Source organism: Micropterus salmoides, unplaced genomic scaffold, assembly GCF_014851395.1.
Source record: "Micropterus salmoides isolate LMB-PRFRI ecotype aquatic unplaced genomic scaffold, ASM1485139v1 Ms_hic_scaffold_6, whole genome shotgun sequence".
Lineage (NCBI taxonomy): Eukaryota > Metazoa > Chordata > Actinopteri > Centrarchiformes > Centrarchidae > Micropterus > Micropterus salmoides.
In genome coordinates this window covers 21,488,784-21,509,551 of record NW_024044348.1, presented here as the reverse complement: position 1 = coordinate 21,509,551, position 20,768 = coordinate 21,488,784, and the positions used below count along the sequence as shown (strand labels likewise).

The following is a 20,768-nucleotide window of genomic DNA, read 5'->3' as shown; positions in this document are numbered from 1 at the left end:
CACTCTCCATTTGTGCAGATCATAAGCAAATGTGTAATCAGACAGTTTATCTGGTGTGTGTGTGTCAGCATCTTCACAGTTACAGGCAGAGACAGACTGGACACACAGAGGTCATCATTCTGGTCCTTCATTATGGTCTACATGTCATACACTGCCACGTATGTAATTTGAAGATGTTTAGCTTTAAAAAATATCACAATCAGCTTTAAAACCCAGCATGTGAAAGTATACAATGCCAACTCCTCTTTATGTCATAAACCCCAGAAATTCCCAGAAATATTACTGAGGACAAAACCTCTTCATGATAGTTACAGGCAGGTTGTAGCCAATGTAAACACATGATGCTTCTAATCCACACATCACATCTGGATGGATGGTCAAGTGGAGTAAAAAGGGGGGTTGGGCTTTTACAGTGGACCCTGAATGGAAACCAGCAGAGGAGCTCAACCTGAAGAGACTACATCCATCAGTGAATTTCCTCTTTGCCAGCAATTTCCACCTGAAGCTCCCACAACGTGACACATGCAGGCCCACACACACATTCAGCGACCACATCGGTGATCAGCAGTTTAATCATATAAGCATGTGCACGTGTGTGTGTGTGTGTGTTTGAGTGAGAGGGAGAGACGGTAGAGAGGGAGGATTAACACTAAATTATACCTGAGGGAATTTTGATAAAATTATGTTTTCAGTTTTAATTACACTAATGCATCAAACACAACGTGAAGACTTTTTTTTACACAACCATTTAATTTGTATGAACCCATTTTGGAGAGCGAGAGAGAAAAAACAATCAGTAACCTTCAGTTGTGCACTCATTAGTGACGAGACCCAACAGGTCCCACTTCCACAAAAGACAAACACGACTGTTTAAACAGTGCATTAAACTCAAGACAGCATATTTGTTCAGTGATGGCAGATCATTTTATATAAATGGGAACAATAATCAATACTACTTATAATTGAAAAGCAAATCAAGATATGACTCAAATCTCTTGTGTTCACATAACCTGTCTGAAACATGCACACACAGACACACAGGAATGATTTAAAAGTGAGGACAACAGACAACAAGAACAAACATACTGTATGTGAAAGCAGACAGTAGAGAGGACCTGTCCCCTCAGTTTTCACAACTCGTGCACACAGTTACTCTCGTGGCTGTATGTCCAGAATATTTTCAGCCAGGCTGGTGAGTTTGCAGTCCACCAGTGCTTTGACCAGCCGGCTCAGCTTGGCCGCTCTCCCTTCCGCCTGGATGAAGCGGCTGAGCAGCTGGTAGGCTTGCTCATAGAGCCCTTCTCTCTCGTACTCGTAGGCCAGGTTGTCTATAGCCGGACCCTTCAGAGCCCGACAGCTCTTCCCCAGGGCCCTCCCTACATGCTTCCACTGACGGCCCACTCCGTTAGAAAAGCTCTGAACATCTGCCGCTGTCAGCATTCGGTCCTCTGACGGGCCACAGGACAAAGGGTGAAGGAAAAAACATTAATGTAAATTGTCCTTAATTGTGATAACATTAATTCTGAGTTTGTAAACAAATGTGTAAACAGTAAACATTTCTATTAATAACTTGCAGACTTGCTAAGCACCTTAACATCAACAGGATGTTTTATATACATTAGGCCTTAATCATTCTTTTGTCAACAGGAGCTGTTGCTCAGTCTCTGTTTATCATTTAATCTAATGTCTCTGAAGCATTAAAACAGCATTAATTGATTTTTTAGGCCACTTGGGGACAGGGATACAAACATGTTATCACGTTGTTATGGAGAACACGTTGGCAACCGGTTGCTATTTACACATCCAGCAGAAGAGCAGCAACATTAGCATTTATTTGGAGTCGTGTTTGTGTCCACCTGTTCAACATTTTCTCTCCTTTTAGCACTGACTTGGTCCCAGACAAATCCTGAGGGAAATACCTGACTCTTTAGCTGCTAAATGCTTCACTATGTTCACCAGCTTGCCGTACAGTGGGTTTTATCAGAGGTCTTCAGCTGAAAACAGCGCTGATGAGAGCGGTGAAAATGAACTTAACAGAGGTGAGGGATGGTTCTCTGTGGGTGTTGCCACTACAAGCAACACCTTTCACATTACCTGTAGTCATTTAATCTATTGTTAAAACAAATACATTGATTAGTGCAGCTTTATGGTTGTAAGTGTGTGTGAATGACAGACAGAATGGGAAAAAATATGCTTAGACATTTCAGTAAATATCACTGGTGGCATATTTTTCCCCACTTCCCCATCAAAAGCACCAACACCACTTACCAAATCCCAAGTGACAAAGCTAACGTGAGCTTTGGTTTTTAATTAATAAATTAACTGTTGGGAAGCTCTATTTTGTTTCAGTGTCCCTCTAAAGGGAACAATATCCTTATTTAACTTACAAGACTGAGGAAGTGCGACAAGTTTCATAGCTTGAAGCCTTTTTAAGAAAAAGTCACCACATTTTTTTCCACAGTAGAGTTCATATAGTAGCAGCTACTTCGGACTATATAGGGTTTACAAATGTGGTCACCTAGCGAGTGAATGAAAGAGATTAGTGCTACCAAATATTCATTTAAAATTGCATTTATTTGGTCATGCATAAATTTAAAGAGTGCATTTACAGAAATGAATTTGTAATTAATTGATCTGTTTTTTTATTTCACATTTGTTGTACTCGCTATGAAAGCAAGTTTCATAATTCAGATTAAACTTGAAACCAGGGCAGCTGCTGCTGGAGGCCTTGGAGGAGGCACTTAGGGAGCAGAAGTCCCTCATGCTCAGATACAGTAGTGCGTCTGAGGGAGCTGAATCTAAATTTACACAAACTGAAATAAAATCTTTAATTACTCAATTAGAAAATCTGATTAACTTTCAAGTCTTTATAATGCCTCCTCAGCTAATTAACAGTTCAGTATGGGGTCGACAAATTTAAATCAATGCAATCCAAAGACATCATCTGCTGGTCCTGATATCAACCCATAGACTTACCTTCAATTTATAAAAGGTTGGATTAGAGTTGGCTGACAAAAAGCACTGAATTCGCATGCTGTCAGAAAATGTAACACAAGACCATCAATACGCAAAGTTGTGGAACAGAATGAGTTTGGCAACTTCTTGTACTAAATCTCAGACGTTCAAAACAATACATCCTCTAGACTGTACGACTCTGCAGCAATGACACAGTTGTTGCAAGAAGAAAAAGGGCAGGCCGATGCTCACTGTCATAGTTTATACGTATATTACAAGCAAGTTTCTTATCTCACTCCATAATTTCACTCTCTTATCTCAACACACATTGTTGAATGAACTGAAACTAATGGCTGCCTCAAAGATAGGAAATCCATTTTAAAAAAACATGGTACACTTTGGGAAATGGCTGGAAGTAACAAAAATGTGAAAACAAAACAACTGTATGGTCATTTAAAGTCAGCAGCATGGTTTCTTCGCTATTTCTCACTGAACCGTGTGCGTCTGGTGAATCTAATAAAACGCACAGAGCAACTCAAAAGGAAGGGGAAAACCCTCCCTATCTGATATAAAGGCTATTTTAATCTCTATTGTGACTTACAGACTACACAAGACTCGAAAGTAGAAAAATTCATCTTGACTCACCAAACTTTCTATTCTGAAACTCGAAGTCGTTGCTGGGGTCCGGAAGCCCTTCCTGATTGTTGGTGGCAGACTGCGAGGCAGGACCGCGGGCTTGATTCTGCAGCTGCTGCTCCAGATGATCAATCTCCTCATCACGCAGGCGCTCCGGCTGACACAAAATGACAAAGATCACTTCAATTGAAAAATATAAATGAGAACATTTAACTGATTTTTTTTTTATGTTCCTCCTGCCACCCACACTATGGTGTTGCTGGTTTCTTTTTTTGAGCTATTTATTCATCTGCCTGTCAAGAAATCATGTTTTTGCAGTTAGCATGCAGAAAATCTAAATACTTGAAACAACATGAAATAACAAAATGCATGTCAATGTCAGTGAAACTGCAAATTTAGAAAGACAATTAAACTTCTCAAAGAGAACAAAATTGTTTGAAAATCTTGTCCCACCACCATCTGCAATTTATTTAAATCTTTTGCCATTATGAGCTATAGCTTGTTCCCATACTCAAGTAGGTATTTTGAGAAAACGTTAAATGGTGCCTTGTGTGAGAAAATATTCAGCCAAACAAACTGGACTGAGCCATTATAGTATTTCTGTTTTATTATATTTTTTGTGGAAGTGGGATATTTATTCTTGAATATGTTTTTCACAACTGGTTTTGTTTTTTTATAGTGCTTGGCACAGCTAAACAGTGCGCAACCAGAGATTCAAATACATCCGAGGTTGTCCTCAATGACGGCTGTTCACAAGGAATAACCAATAAGTACTTATTATTCGGTATAAAGAATGGGGAGGTCATCTTCCTCCATTTCTAGTTAGCTACCTAGCTAAGTTCATGAAAAACAGCAACAAGCATGGATGAGATAAACACAGCTATAAAAGTCTTACAGAAATAACAACTTGACTCGTTTCTTTGATCAATGTGATCTAGTGAGAGGTTAGGATGACAAAAATCAGCTAACATGAACACATAAGGCTGAATGAATGACGTGAAATGAAATGGCTGTCTGATTATCTGAGTACCAACCACTTGAAAATTTGAAATACTGGAGCTTCCTCTCAAAATTCCCAAAAAATAGACAAACAGAAACGTCCAGTTTACCTGTGACAGGTGGATGTGTTGTAGGCAAAGTTCCAGCTTGTCCAGATAGAGATCCAGGATGTGTGTGCTGGCTTTAAGCTGGGTTTCCACTGCAAGCTCTTGGGGAAGAGCAAGAAGCCGGCAGGCATGTTGGGAGAGGGACTGGCGCACCGTTCCAGAGCTGTAGCTCTCGAGGAACTGCTGACATGTTGCCACGTCCACAAACTTCACCTCCACCCCCAGAAAGGGATCAGCATCATGGACCTTAAGTATCTCATAACCACCCAGACCTCCAGCAGAATCTGACCATGAAAAATACTCATTCATAAGTGTGACATCCAAGAAATACATATTTGTCTTTAGTTATTATTTGTGTTATTATTTGGGAACCAATTTGTCTAAATTAGCATGCTAGATATGCCTTTTAGAACCCAGCTAGAGCGCTCACCTGTAAGTGTCAGCTTAATGACTTTGAAAATGATGAACTTTCCCTGCTGGTCTTTGTAGAGAGAGAGCAGGTTCACACCAGGACAGAGCGACTGCAGAAACATGACCGCACATCCTGTCCATGGCCCGCGATCCAAAGACTTGTCTGCCATTCTCTGAAGTTTGACACATACAGTACATGTTTTCAAGGGTGAGCAGACAACATCAAAGGACCTTCTATCTGATGTGCAAAGACAAGTCTACAAAGAAAGTGAAATTATAGACTGATGAGATAAAGCCGAGCGACTGTAAAATATCCTCAAACATCATACACAACAACGCTGAACTCAAGCACTACAGGTGCTTACTTATCAAGTTATCAAATAGCCTCCTGTAGAATTGGGAGTTGTGAAAGTCAAGAAGTCTCATTGCCTTCAAAGACAAACCAGGATGCTTTCCATCACCAGGAAATGCTTAAGATTAAATTCAATGTCCTCCAGGGAAGTCAGGGTTCTAGGTAAATCCTTCCATTCAAGAGTCACATCACTAAAACACTGATTTCTCTGGATTCTCCTTCACAGTATGTATGACTATGTGGAGTGTTTTTTTTTTAGCTCTGTCTCTTTGTTATGTTGTGTATTCAGCGCTCAGTGAACCGTTGAGTGGACTCAGAATGTAAGCTGTTTTCCTCTGCCTACATTTGTAACAGCTGTTTGACTTTATATTGCAACATAGAGTCAATAATATAGTTTAATACTATAGTATTATTCCATCTCTCTTGCGTAAAGTGGGATTAATCAATAGGATTGACTGTAATATAAATGACTGCTTTTATTGCTCCTGCTATAACTCATTTAAGGATTTCTGAGAAGGGCTATTATTACATAATACTAGAACAATTTTACATGATATCATGAGACCTAAATAAACCTAAAACCCACAAAGATCAACACTGCAAAGGATTAGGGATGGAGCAATTCACAATTTTCATGATTACATTCAGTGTTTTATGTAAGCATGACAACTTTATACAATTTCATTGGAACAAAAATAAGTAGTACATTTTATTATATCATCATTTAGCGGTTTAACATTTCAAGACACAGGTAGTGTGGTTTCTATGGGACAAAGTGGAACCATTTAAGTCATTTTCAAGCAAAGTTGCCAAACATTCACTGGCCTGGCTTCTTACATGTGAGAATCTCCTGTTTTCTGTTATTGTAAATTGAATATCTTTTGTCTGTTGGTCAAACCAAACCATCTATTTCATCATCAGTTGTGATATGCACTTTTCACTAATTTCTGCCTTATTACAGACTAAAAAAATAAATAAAAAAACGTGTGGTGACAAAATCAGTTGTATTTGTCATAATCTTCTGATTACTTGAGCAAAATATAACCTCTCCAAATTGACCTGCCTGGATGAAAAATGTTCTCACAATAAAAAAAATAGGTCGATATCGGTAATATACACACGGTAAATTTGAAATCATTATTTTTTTCAAGTTTAAAGTCTGATTTTTGCACCTGAGTGAAAGTTGAAGAAACAACATGGTTAATTTTGTTTTTAACTTTTCTTTATGGTCAGAACATGATAGGCAAAACATTTCACTGATCATTTCACCAATCTGAGGTAGAAAAAACATTTATTCAACAAATATTCATGAGTAAAATTATGTAAAACATTTTTCACTGCTTTTTCCTCAACAAAATAAATATCTTATAGAAAAACAAGTGTTGATTTGTTTGTAATTCAAAATAATAAAATTGAACATTTGTTATATTCCTATTGAGGAAAATTTTATCGCGATAACTATCATTATTGTTTAATTGCCCAGCCCTACCAATGACAAGCAAAAATATCCTCTTTTTTCCTCTTGGCAGTTAAAACCACTTCTTTCCTAGTGGTCCCTGGTTGTTGTGGCCTCAGTCCACTTTACCCCTTTTACCCTAGCCTCCTTTTGAAACCCTCATTACATAAAGACATTTTTAATCTGAGTCCTCCCCTCCCCCAGTCCAGCCCCAACTCCTGTATTCTGAATGAAGCACTGAGGCCCTCGGGCTCACTCTTGGTGTTGTCTCCATGCACCAACACAAGAGAGCTCTGCATGGAAAGAGCATCCTCTGAGCTGGATTATATGCATGTCCACATATTTCACTAAGACACAGTGTTCTTGGCCACTGGGCCTACAGGAATCTCCACAACTTAGCCAGTATGTAATATGCTATCTATCTACCGGTACTCTGAAGTACACTGTGAGATTTGTTCACCAGCTGTATGAGGATTAAGTGATCATCAGGAGCTTAAAATATATCATTTAGCTTTTGCTGCCAAAAGGCAAACCTCTAGTATTCCCTGGACAGCTCGTCTGACATTTAGGTGAAAAGAAAATGTTTGATTCATGGATGTGCTTCCACAAATTAGTCATTTTACCTTTTTGCGATGTGCTCGTTTCAGCCTGTCTACAGTGCTTTAAAGCTCCATTTGTAAACTAAACAGACCCGTAGATGATGTCTTGAATTAAAGGAAACCCACATAGTGTAATAAACTGTAGGGTATCACTAAGGAATATTTTGTGTGTCAGTTAATCTGTTCTGTAATCATTTAGTCATATAATAGAATAACTTGTTCAATTAGTCATGTATTCATATCCATGGAATTTAGAGAGAAGTGAATCCACAGCCATTGTGGAAAATAAAATCAAAACATGTTGACATGAAGTTGCCCTTCTTGTGTTTACAGTAAACATCTGAAAATCCAAGAAACAAGAAGAGGTCAAAAGTGTCATCTTCTACTTTACACACTTACTTCTTGTCTGAATGTTTACTAAATATAAATGCCCTGCACACCAGCACAGGCATTTCCAGTTATACTGAGAGAGTAGATCTGTGCTCATTATACAGTATATCTCACAACACCAAAATTAATAAACAAAATAAACTTCTAAGTAGTGGTCAACCGGTAGGGGTTTATCAGTGGCTGATGCAGATATTTAGAGAGCAGGGCGAGAGATAATATACATCAGGAATGCAAACTTACTAATCACGGATGAAAAAGGTTACAAAGACTTGCAGTCCCCACCCACCGCCTGAACTCCACTTGCTTAGCCTTTTCAAATGTTATCAACCTAATGGATCAAATTTTGATAGTGAAACCAGTCAGCGGGGGTTTGTCCACCGTTTTACTTGTTTTGCTGCTAGTAAAAATTGGCAATGCTACCACGCGTTGCAGAGACGTGTGGTTACATTTTTGGGGAGGTACGCTTAGCCGAGCAGGCAACGATGGATGTGGATTTGACGCAAATGTATAATTCAGGCTTGAGACAGTCAATCTAACGTTTAGAAAAGATGATGGTGACTGAGGAACTTTATGGCTCTAAACTAACCTTTTCACCACCTTCCCAAAACTCCCAAAGGGGGCAAGCTAACGTCGTTCTATAGCAGCCACACTGAAGAGGCTTCCTGCAGATGTGTCCGCAGACATTTTTTGTTTATCGGCCTTGTGAGTGCTGGCATTCGGGTTGATGCTGATTATCTCAAAATATCAGATACCGGCCCGATTAATCAGTATATCACTAATACAATGGCTGAAAACCAAACCAACATGGATGCCTCTCATCAGTCCATCTTTCAATGTTATTAAACTCTACATTTAATGAGTACAGTGCTACATTGTCTATACACCGAACTGTAACCACATGAATGCCCTGCGCTGTCTTGCAATGTGAATGCTTGCAAGTCATAAACATCAGGTTAAAGTTGGATCTATTCAGGGAATTGCAGGACGTTAGGTAACGTCATGTACTACTATGATAGAGGTGTAAGTTTGTTGTACTGTGCTGTAACAGGAGAGTGAGGGAGATGTCGGCCTGTACAGTCTTCAGAAGAGGTCTATTTAGGCACACTACGTGAAAACACCTGTGTAGGTGGACCATGGGTGTGGGGGGCTTTAAGGATAGGTTCTCCTTTTTGAAATTGGTCTTAAAATAATACGTAAGGGTATATATATACATAAAAAGGGTTATTGGTCGGTGTAATTGTTCCTCCTGACCACACTGGCCACAAAAAACGCATTTCTTATTTTTTGACAAACGTGGTAAGTGAAACAACAAATTACAACCTAGAAGAACCTAAAATACTTGTATAGGTAATTGTAGTGTGCTGACATAATTAGCACAAAACAAAAAAAGCAAAGTGGCCAAAATGATGTGGCTCCAGCTTGTGTGGGATGTCTTTGCAAAAATGATTCTGAAGTTTCCTTGCTGAGCTGCAGAGGAGAGAGAGCAACACAGAGGGGTTCTTCAAATCAAGACTGAACATATCCACAAAATTTTTCCAGCTCAGACTGCTGAAACCTCCTGTTAACTGAACTTTAGCACAGAATGAGGACTGTGGATCCAAATACACGTGTGGAGGGGATATTTTTAAAGCCAGTGTGAACAAGAGGAACAGCTACAGTGACTATCAATGCTTTTAATGTACAAAACAGGTGAACCTACCCTTTAAAAGGATGGTAGCTTTTGCAAAACTAATTGTGTTGTAGAGCATCACATTGTCAGGTCTAGTGTCCTTTCCAAAAACCAATCCAATCGCTGCTAAAAAATATTGTGTGCTGTATTTATGGGGATGTAGATTTATTCATAACGCCTCGCCAGATTAAACTATAATTCCACGGTATTTTAATGTGATTAAAATGTAATGTTTAATGTAAGTGATGCATCGTTTTGCCAAGACACGTACTAGGAATTTTAAAAAGCCAAATGAGTGGCTGCTACGCGACTCATACGTGCAGATGACTTTCTGTTAAAACACGACAAGTTGTCTAGTTACCTGCCACAGGTGTGAATGGTTTATCAAGAGTGTTGTAGCAGCAATGCAGTTTGATTCGACCAACCGGAGGGGGGGGGGGGGGGGGGGATCGCAAAATTGTGTTTAAAAAAAAATCTTTTACAAGGAGGGTTATTGTTTGAGTACAGTTCGTGTTGGTAAACCTCACGTACAGTAGACACAGCCGTTAAACTTCGGCGACGGTACGACAAAACGGACTGCTGAAGTGTTTACCGGACTGCTAAAAGACACGGCACCAGGCTAACACGGTTTCTACCTTCTCATTCTTCGGTTTCACTGTGAAGTAAGTCGGTACAAACTTACCTTAAAACTTTGCTATATTGTTCGGGGACGCTTCCTCCTGAGTGATCACACCCACTGACGCCGTCACAACTTCCTGGCCTCCCATTGGCTGAGCGGAAATCAAAGAACGCTCTGATTGGTGAAAATCTACATGCCGCTAGGACAAAATGTCATGACAGGAAGGAAGTGGTTGGGTTTTTTTTTAATGTAGGTCAAAACATTTCAGCTACATATCCTATAAAATGAACATTTCCCTTCCCGGTTCCTTACCACTGAAAGATAATAATTAATATAATGGGTAAAACTGATGAGACTTAAAAACAATTAAATAAAGGAAGTGGTTAAAATCAATGACTGGAATTGGTTGAAATCAGTGGTACTGTAATTTATGGCAACACAAAACTGTCCATTTTAACGACTAAATCGATTTTATCCACTTTGCTGTGATAGACCTACATGCTTCTGTTTCTGCAGAGTATTGGTCCTCACTGTTTTTATATAAACTGTTTGTATTCATCTTAACAGGCGGCTGTAAACAAGCTTCTGAAAAAACATACAAAATGTAAAGCAGGTCAGATCATATAATTAAATTAATAACTGAGGTCATTCAGCAAGAAAAAATGCCAGAAAAGCTGCTGGTTCCAACTTGTCAGACGAGAGGGTTTTTCCCTCTGTTTTATATCATTATAAAATAAATAGTCAGAAAAAAACAAGCAACTTTTAAGATGGCACTTTTGAAGCCTTTGTAAACACATTACAGTATGCAGTTAATTAAGACTCTTCAGCTGATCCTGAATGCTGCAGCACCTGTTCTGACAGGAACCAGGAAGAGAGATCATATTTCTCCTGTCTTAGCTTCTCTGCACTGGCTTCCTGTAAAATCCTGAAATAAAATTTAAAATAATTCTTCTTACCTACAAAGCTCTTAATGGTCAGGCACCATCCTATCTTAAAGCGCTCAAAGTACCTTACTACCCCACCAGAGCACTGCGCTCCCAGAATGCAGGGTTACTTGTGGTTCCTATAGTCTCCAAAAGCAGAATGGGAGCCAGAGCGTTCAGCTATCAAGCTCTTCTCTTGTGGAACCAGGTTCCAGTTTGGGTTCAGGAGGCAGACACCATCTCCACATTTAAGAGTAGGCTTAAGACTTTCCTTTTTGATAAAGTTTATTGTCAGGGCTGGCTCAGGTGAGTCCTGAACCATCCCTTAGTTATGCTGCTATGGGCCTAGACTGCCAGGAGACTTTCCATGATGCCTTGAGCTCCTCTCTCCTCCTCTTTCTCTCCCTCTGTATGCAACCTCATCCCATTAATGCATGTACTGAAGTAAGGGATACACTTTTGAATAAAATAGGCTTTTTTAAATCTCCTTAAAATGAAATAATTTGTATTGTTGTGCATCTCTTTGATCATAAGAATAATTTCACCACTGTCTGACATAAATCAAAACATATTAGCATTATCCTTCAATGTAAAAGTTATCTTCCAGTTTATACTCCATGATCTTGGAACCAGAGGGTGTTTTTTTTTTCAAGCATGTGGAAAGACTATTTACACACAGCAAACCAAACTGTTTCATCATGTTTCCATTAGCAGCTGGACAGAGCTGAAGTTAAGAAACAAATTTGTGTTCATTTCCTTGTCTTCCAAGATGGTTATCTGACTACACTTTGATTACAATTTAAATGTTAGACAAGAATCACAAAGACTGTTCTACTACTGCTTTTGTTTCAATAAAATGGGTGCCCCCCGTCTGATCTGAGAGAGGAAAGGTGAACATGCATTAAAAGGGAGCAATCTAATGTTACTGAAAAACCTCAGCAAACCGTTACAGGACTGAGAATTTGCAAATGGGTATGACTGAACAATATTAAAACATTATTGAATTCAACTTCTTCTGTTTAAGCCTTCCAAGAGTAACTGGTGCTCATGCAATAATCAAGGGTTGGCGGTTCAATCCCCAGCTCCATCTGTTCACATATCAAAGTGTGCTACACTGACCTCAAATATTTGTGAATATGTTTGTGGTATGTTCTGTTCTCAGGTTGAAATTTAAAATTATATGATGAATGAACTCAAACACTTCAGGAAGATGAAACAAAGAGGTCATGAAACCCACAAGATAGATAAATATTTTTATTCATAGTACACAAAAGAGAAATCATAAAATGTTCTGCAGGCAGGGCTGTCAGCAGAATCAGAGGAACTTTTGTGGTTGACATGTTTGACAAATTTGAGGGTTTCTTTGTCTCTGTAGACGAGGGCAAGGGAATTGTCCTCTGGATACACGGTCAGAAGCTGCAGAGGAGGAAACCAAAGCAATTATGGTAATCACTCAAGTATGGAACACACATTGTACACAATTACACTTTGTACTGTGATCAACACTCACCTCCTCATCCTCTTCATTAGCAACATAACACGTGAAACCCCCAAACTCTGACTGCCAGTCTATGAAAGACAAAGTTTGTTACAGTCACAGTATTGATTGAGAATTTGTTGTTTGTGTGTGTGTGTGCGCGCATCCATGTATGTCGACTCACCCTTACAGCCAAAAGGCAAAACAAGGTCCAAAGCATACTCTGCTTGTGCCGCCTCTGCATCATGCAACAGAGTGTAGCCACCATGAGACCATCGACGCAGTTCACCACAACACACAGGTGTGCTCAGTTCTGAGGACCAAACAAAGGTTAACACACACACACACACGTGGCTGAAAAGACAGACTCACTCTGACACGCACCCTTCTCTCTGCTTGTATTCGCTGATGGTGACTCGGACGAAGAACCCGTGGCTTCTCCGCCCCGGACGTCCTCTTTCTCTTCATCTTTACTCTCATCGTCGCCATCAGCAGCACACAGGTAGTGCAATCGAAGGCCAGTGAAGTTAGAGAGAAGCAGGAAGAAAGCCTCTGAACGAAGCAGTTCCCAACATGCGCTCACACACTGTGGTAGGGTGTCCAGAGAAGCCACTTCATGGCATCTAAATGAATAAAAAGCGCATGTCTTATAAATCGCACAAAAAAGTTAAATGACAAACAAGTGAAATGATCTGTGAAACATGCCCTACCTCTTGTTGGGCGGACCTCTCTTAGTCCACTGAATTTGAGTGAGTCTCAGTGCTTCACTCACCTCCCGGTACTTCTCCTCCTGAGGACAGACACCTAATCAGCCAACAGGAATGAGTGGACACGTGCAAGACAGAAAAAGGTGCTAGGCAAGAAGTTACCTTGAGAAAATCTTTGAGCTGAATTTCAGAGCTGTCCTCAAACTCCTCCTGAATCTGCTCTTGATAGGATATGTCCAGGTAGACTGGACTGACCCACTCCAGCAGCAACGTTTCCTGTGATGAGCATTGCAAACACATGTCAGCAGGAATGCAGGTTGTCTGTCAAAGGAATAGTTTGACATTTTGGGGAACACACTTATTTATTTTCTTGCTGAGAGTTACAGTAGATGAGAAGATGATTGATACCACACTTGCATCTGTCTGCAAAATATGAAATTGAAGCTTAGCTTAGGTCCTATTCAGGAAGTCACTGCACTTGGCCAAGAAATAATCTAAACTCCAGTAAAACTGAAACATGTTGTTTATACCCTTCGGTTTTTGTACAGATTAAACAAACAAGGTATAATTTGTTGATTATTGAGTTTTAGAGGTGCTGGAATGTGGATTTTGTTATATTTTGACAGGCCCAGGCTAGCCATTTCCTTTTGCTTCCAGTCATTATGCTAAGCTAAGCTAAGCAGCTGCCATCTGAAGATTCCTATTGAATAGCCTGACTGTTGAAAGGAAAGTGTATCTTCCAACTATTCCTATAAAGATAAAGATAGAAGTAAATAAAACTGTATTCATCTTAGTGCACCTTTGACCAAACTCACATCTCTCGGTAAGTGTGGGCACCGTGGGATGGGGGCTTCTATGTGGCGAGGAGGACGCTCTAAAGATGGTCCGTGAAACCAGCCGCTCAGAGACAGACGACACTTGTCCTCTGTCAAAACCTCGGACACCTGGACAAACACAACACATGCTATTGATCTGCAACCAGAGCCGCTTTTTTGGTGCAACAGTGACGAAAAGGGAGGAGTGTCGATTCTTACTTGGTGAAAGGAGACGGGCGAAACTTCAAACAGGACAAGAGTGTTCAAAGAGGGTACGAGTGACTTCACAATACTCTGTGGTTGGAAATTACCTGAAGGCAAAAGATGAAGATTGCACAAGACTTTGGTTGTCTGAAAGCACAGAAATACACAGACAAAGTGGCAAACTCACTGTCTGTTGAGTAAAGATCGAGGGTTCCGCCATCGCTGCTCTGCCACGGAGGCACGAGATACAAGATGAAAGCAACGCGCCTCCCCTCCAATTCATCATCGTGACACAAAAGAACATCTAGAAACAAGAGAGAATGTTATTACAACCCCGTTTCCTAAAAGGTTGGCACGCTGTGTAGAATGTAAATCAAAATGAAATGTGATTTCATTCACATTCTTGTTTGATGTAGGGGATGTTCAGCTGCATATTTTGCGTTTTGTAATGCGGCAAACATTTTCAATGGGTGACAAATTGGGAATGGCACCCGGAATCTTTTCCTACTCAGCCATGCTGCTGTAATGCATACAGAATGTGGTTTGGCATTGTCTTGCTGAAATAAGCAGGGCCGTCCCTGAAAAGGACGTTGTCTACTTGGCAGCATATGTTGCTCCAAACCCTGTATATGTAGTTCAGCATTAATGGTGCCTTCACAAATGTGCAGGTTACCCATGCCATGTGCACTAATGCACCCCCGTACCATCATGGATGCTGGCTTTCACACTGTGCATAACAAGCCGGATGGTCCCTCTCCTCTTTTAGCCTGGAGGTTGTACCGTCCTCACGCACGGTCATCTAGTATTGGTTTTAGCATAATTTCAACAAGATGTTGGAAACATTCCTCAGAGACTTTGGTCCATATTGACATGATAGCATCAAGCAGTCGCTGCAGTTTGTCAGCTGCACATCCATGATGCAAATCTCCCGTTCCACCACATCCCAAAGGTGCTCTATTGGATTGAGATCTGGTGACTGTGGAGGCCATTGGAGTACAGTGAACTCATTGTCATGTTGTCAAGAAACCAGTTTGAGATGATTTGAGCTTGGTGTATTATCCTGCTGGAAGTAGCCATCACAAGATGGGTACACTGGGGTCATAAAGGGATGGACATGGTCAGCAACAATAATCAGGTAGGCTGTCTTGTTTAAACGATGCTCAGTTGGTACCAAGAGGCCCAACATTTGCCAGACAATATCCCCCACACCCTTACACCACCAGCACCAGCCTGAACCGTTGATACAAGGCAGGATGGATCCATGTTTCATGTTGTTTAAGCTAAATTCTGACCCTACCATCTGAATGTTGCAGCTGAAATTGAGACTCATCAGACCAGGCAAGGTTTTTCCAATCTTCTATTGTCCAATTCTAGTGAGCCTGTGTGAATTGTAGCCTCAGTTTCCGGTTCTTAGCTGACAGGAGTCAGACCAGCCCGTCTGGCTCCAACAACCATGCCACATCCAAAGTCACTTAAATTCCTTTTCTTCCCCATTCTGATGCTCAGTTTGAACTTCAGCAAATTGTCTTGACCACCTCTACATGCCTAAATGCATTGAGATGCTGCCATGTGATTGGCTGATTAGCCATTTGTGTTGAACAGGTGTACCTAATAGTTTGTATATATACACAATGAACAAAATTATAAACGTAACACTTTTGTTTTTGCCCCCGTTCATCATGAGCTGAACTCAAAGATCTAAGACTTTCTCTATGTACACAAAAAGCCTGTTTCTTTCAAATATTTTTCACAAATCTGTCAAAATCTGTGTTAGTGAAGACTTGTCCTTTGCTGAGATAATCCTGAGGTGGATGGATTATACAGGTGTGGCATATCAAGATGCTGATCAGACAGCATGGGTACTCCACAGGTGTACCTTAGCCTGGCCACAGTAAAAGGCCACTCGAAAATTATATTATAATATATATATAAAAATAACAGTCCTTCCAGCAATAATTTCAAACAAAGCTCACCTGTGTATTCATATCTGGCACAAGAAATATCCACTGTGGACTCCAGATCGACCCCCAACACGTCCCCGAGCCAGGAACGGAAACGCCCAAACAGTGCTGACCTGAAAATGTGAAATGCATTTCATTGTGCAATAGTGTACTGTAACGACACTAAAGTCACTACAAAGCTGACCCTTTACCCTTGTATAAGCCTCGCCACACAGACAGATTATTGGACTGCTCAAACCTACCATGACATTTTGTTGTGACATAAATAATAGATGATCACAAGAGGAGGCCGTTGTTGTGTATCTAACTATGGTATTTATTCTCCAGGGCTGTATTTCTTCAGTAGGTGTATCACTGTATAATCACATATACGTACATATACGTAAGAAATTAGATGTTTCTCCACCGTAACCACAGCATATTATAATCAAAGTGAAAAAACTACACATTATTTCTAAATAAAGGAAAGGCTTTATACATTATTTTGTTATGTGGGTCATGTAGGAGTCTCAAAAGGTGTTAGTTTCGATTCAGACTTGACACCCAACTCATGTTGGTCTTGATTTATACAATGAGATGTTCATTCTTCTTGGAAGTGGTTCAAACACTGAACCTGTATGCAGGTTTGGCAGCTCTTACTGCTCCATAAAACAGCTTTGTTTCTAGTCATTTGTTTGGACGCCCCTATATTTAGACTGTTGTAATACCTTACAGTGTGCTAGCCTTGTGTTCACAGCACTGTAACCACACTGGAGAAGACACAGTCTTTCTGCCTTAACAAGGAGCACCTTGTGCTCACAGGTGATTAACTGCAGCTGGATCCATTTTCCATTACGTTTACTGTACAGCCCTACCATACCAAATGTGACTGCTACCTTTCAGAGTCAACAGCACTTAATGAGGAAAACATACTAATTAGGAGTCAGATGTAATCTCTGGCACCACCTGGTGGAGTCCAAAACGTCTCATAATCACTTGGTCCGCTTCTTATGCTGCTCACATTAAACAACTTATTTTCAACTACTTAACAATGCAGACAGTGATGACAAATTCTCCCTTGCTGATTTCTAGATGTGAAAAGCAATTCCCTCAAGAGATCTCTTTAAACACTAAATCTATGTCAAGTCTCTTTGTTGAATACCTTTGCAATATGCCATGTGTGACTGCAACATGCTCTCTCTCATTGTTTCAAAGCAAAAGCTTTTAGAGGCTAAACCTACTAGGGTTTAGGTCAGAGCTGTGAGATTGTTTTGGTGTTTTCTCCCTCTTGTTGTTCCTCTCCTCTCCTGGAATGTTCATTCAAGGCTGGGAGAGGATCTCTGTTTCCCAAAACATAGAAACCTAGACGTTCATCTCTCAGGGACAGCTGTAGATCAGTTGGGACAGCTGTAGAGATTAATTGCCGTATTGGCGGTTCAATACCGATTCTTCAACTAAACAATAAGACACCAACTTGCTCCCCAAATTGTATGAAAATTGATTAATTGAGTCTACCAAAAGAACATAATGTGATGTCTATCAGAACAGACGAGCTGTAGTGTAAATGTGCATAAAAAGTACTTTTTTGGCTTGTGTCCTACCTGACAGAGAGCTACCTCTACTTGTAGCAGCTCACACAGAGAGCAGCTCAAATTGTCAAAACACCAACCATTATCCACACTTTATTTTGTCTATATTTACCCTTGTTTGCTCAATAAGTCTGTTGCAAATAAAATAAAACTCATGCCAACATATATTAGGACTGTCCAATACAGTAACCAAGCACAATAATACAAGCTATTTCCTACCTCAGTCCCGCAATATGTGGCTCCGTTCTCTTCCCCAGGTCATCTGACTGTATGGGAACAATGACAAAATGAAGACAACACCACAAACCTCCTGAAACAAATCGGATCAGATCAGTTCGATAGACACCTGTTTAAATTTGTACAGATCGTTTGACTTCTCGTGGAAGTTGAGCTCCAGCAGTTCACTCTGCAGGTTCTCTACGAAGGTCTCGCTGGCGAGGAAGTTCCTGATGACGCAGTGAGGGAAAGGGTGGCAGTCCAACTCCAGATCCCCTGCACACAAATAACAAAAGATGTTCACTCATAACTCGCTTCTGCTTTTAAAAAGGCTCTGCTAAAGTCTCGGGGCAGCTCCAGCCACAAAATCTAAACTTAACTGGAGTGTTAAGAAACACGCTTAACAAAAGAAATATAATTTGGGCCCAATAAAGAAGGCTGACACACACAAAAGTTACATGATACAACACATACATATTTCATGTAAAAACAGAGAAAAAATGGTCCTCAACTCAGATCCAATTGTTCAGCATATTAGAATGAATCAATCAATATCAATAATAATCATGATAAATGTGAAATCCTTATTTCTTTCAAGTTTAAGGGCTGATTTTTGCTCCTGATTGAAAGTTGAAGAAACTAGACGATTAACTGTGTTTTGAAAATATTCTTTAAAAGGTCAGAACTAGACAAACACTTGCAAAACAGAAGAACATTTCGCCAATCTGAGGTTGAACATTCAAAATAATTATAATAATTTTAAAACAAGTGTCAGTGACTAAAATTAAGTAAAATCTTTTTTTCTGCATTTTTTCCATAACAAAATAAATACCTTATAAAAAAAACAAGTGCTGATTTGTTTTGCAATTCAAATGAATTAAATCCAATATTTATAAACATTTGTTATATTGTTATTGAGGAAAGTTATATCGCAATAAATATCATTACTGTTTTCTTGCCCAGTCCAATTAGAAGGCAGAGTAATATGTCAACTTAATAATGTGAGAGGGTGTAAATCTGTCTGCCATCAGAGATTATGTTGTAGACTTTTAATATCTCCAGACAATGATGCAAATCAATGAGCAGGACTGTTTGGTTACGATCCATCCATCGTCAACCGCTTATCCTGCATACAGGGTCGCGGGCAGTTTGGTTACGTTATCCATAAACAATTTATTTATTGATTCTTGAGAAAAATCAATATGTATTAATATTGTGATATAAAAGTACATATACTGTAGGAGTGGGTTTTATCCCTATCACCAAACCTACTATAAAGAAAACAATCACATTTAAACAAATAAAATGCAGACAATACCAAAATAACAGTAGAGACTGACCACCTGTCACATCTTTCTAAGTCGTTATTAAAATAGTGTCTTGCTGGACAAACTGTGGCTCAAACTAAATAAAAAACACCACCAAAACAAAACCTAACGCGGTCTTGTCATGGGCAGCTGGTGATGGTTTCAGCAGCTTGATCAGCCTGGTTTTCTATGTGCATTACTTCTTCAAAAGGTGCAATGTGCTTTGCTGTTGTGTTTATGATTTAACAGTATTTCACTGAGTCAAAGAGCAACGAGCCGAGACAAACCAGGACACAAAGCTACACAAACACTAACGAGCTCACAGCTGATTTACCCTGACTGACAGATCTGATCTCCGTCTCTGACTCAATAAGGTCCGCTTCTCCTCCTCCGACTGTCACATCATTATTTTTGTGGTTGCTTTCTTCACTGACCCTGGCTGTAGTGAGTCCTCCGGCTCCATGCCTCCTTCACAGCTCTCGTCACCTGTCCGTCTTCTATAGCCGAACAAAGTTCAGCGGTTTCTTCGCAGTTCTTCTTCTTTTTCTTCTTCTCTGTTTTCTCACTCTCACCCGGCCGCCGTTTCGAGGCCATTGCACAAACTATCAGGAAACCGGGAAAACACGCAGTTTGTGAGGAGCTTTGACAGCATTCACATAAAATGTGTGCGGGTGTGAAACGGCCTGCTCGTCGCGGGTAAGTGACGTATTTAAAGTTGAGCCACTATACCCTGAGTTGAGTCTCCCAGGCATCATTGGAAAACTGACAAAAAAAACCCTTTCTATGTTAAATGTATCTTTACAAATTGATTGGACAGATAAATCTCATTCTTAATTCAGCTTTAGGGAAAGATAAGGAATTAAATATATATTTTATTGATTTTGCAAGAAACAATGTCAGAAAAACTATGAAAGATATCACTTCCTTAAAGTAAACAGATAATGTACCTTATTAGTAAATGTTTCATAATACAGATTTAGTGAGAGACTACAGATCATCTGTTCCTTTAGTGTAATATCTTTGGTACCACTTGAACACACAAGTTTAATTGTAATTGTAATGTACTCGTTTGCACATTTTACAACAGAAAATGTTACACTTGGATTGCTTTTGGAGAACACTGGTGTTGAGTTTCTCATGAAGAATTTATTCTTTTTGCCAAGTTCAAAAGTGAAAGTGCAATCTTGCTTGGCTGCATTTAAGAAAGAAAACAGACTTTTCTCAGAGACGTATCATATATTTAACTGGTGTTTCACTGTATCATTTATTTCTTCTAGTTTATGTTTTCGTGTTCATTTCTTTCAACTCGCTGAGACAATCCAGTCTTTACTGTAGGAGTGCATACTCACACTCCCACTACTAAAGTCTGCAGAAATTAAGAATTACAAATGAAGTTT

At 39.8% G+C, this 20,768-nt stretch overlaps 2 protein-coding genes across 3 annotated transcripts; both read right to left on the bottom strand.

The window, feature by feature from the left end:
- Positions 1–727: 727 nt before the first annotated feature.
- On the bottom strand, positions 728–10,349 carry tradd (tnfrsf1a-associated via death domain). 2 transcript variants are annotated; one of them, XM_038701026.1, is made up of 5 exons: positions 10,257–10,349; positions 5,128–5,281; positions 4,701–4,981; positions 3,601–3,748; positions 728–1,448 (listed from the first exon to the last, which is right to left on the bottom strand). In XM_038701026.1, exons 2-5 carry the CDS (start codon positions 5,276–5,278, stop codon positions 1,150–1,152), a joined length of 879 nt encoding a protein of 292 aa, XP_038556954.1. In that variant the 5' UTR covers positions 5,279–5,281; positions 10,257–10,349; the 3' UTR covers positions 728–1,149. The 2 variants fall into 2 exon arrangements, with proteins under 2 accessions (XP_038556954.1, XP_038556955.1); XM_038701027.1 differs by lacking the exon at positions 10,257–10,349 and adding an exon at positions 9,936–9,956.
- Positions 10,350–12,354: 2,005 nt separating this feature from the next.
- On the bottom strand, positions 12,355–20,074 carry LOC119890024 (prolyl 3-hydroxylase OGFOD1-like). Its single transcript, XM_038701025.1, has 13 exons — positions 19,806–20,074; positions 18,195–18,340; positions 18,068–18,114; positions 16,293–16,393; positions 14,507–14,623; positions 14,335–14,426; positions 14,116–14,244; positions 13,463–13,576; positions 13,304–13,383; positions 12,978–13,216; positions 12,778–12,906; positions 12,627–12,685; positions 12,355–12,532 (listed from the first exon to the last, which is right to left on the bottom strand). The coding sequence occupies exons 1-13, from the start codon at positions 19,963–19,965 to the stop codon at positions 12,371–12,373; spliced, it is 1,575 nt and encodes a 524-aa protein (XP_038556953.1). The 5' UTR covers positions 19,966–20,074; the 3' UTR covers positions 12,355–12,370.
- Between the last annotated feature and the right edge of the window lie 694 nt (positions 20,075–20,768).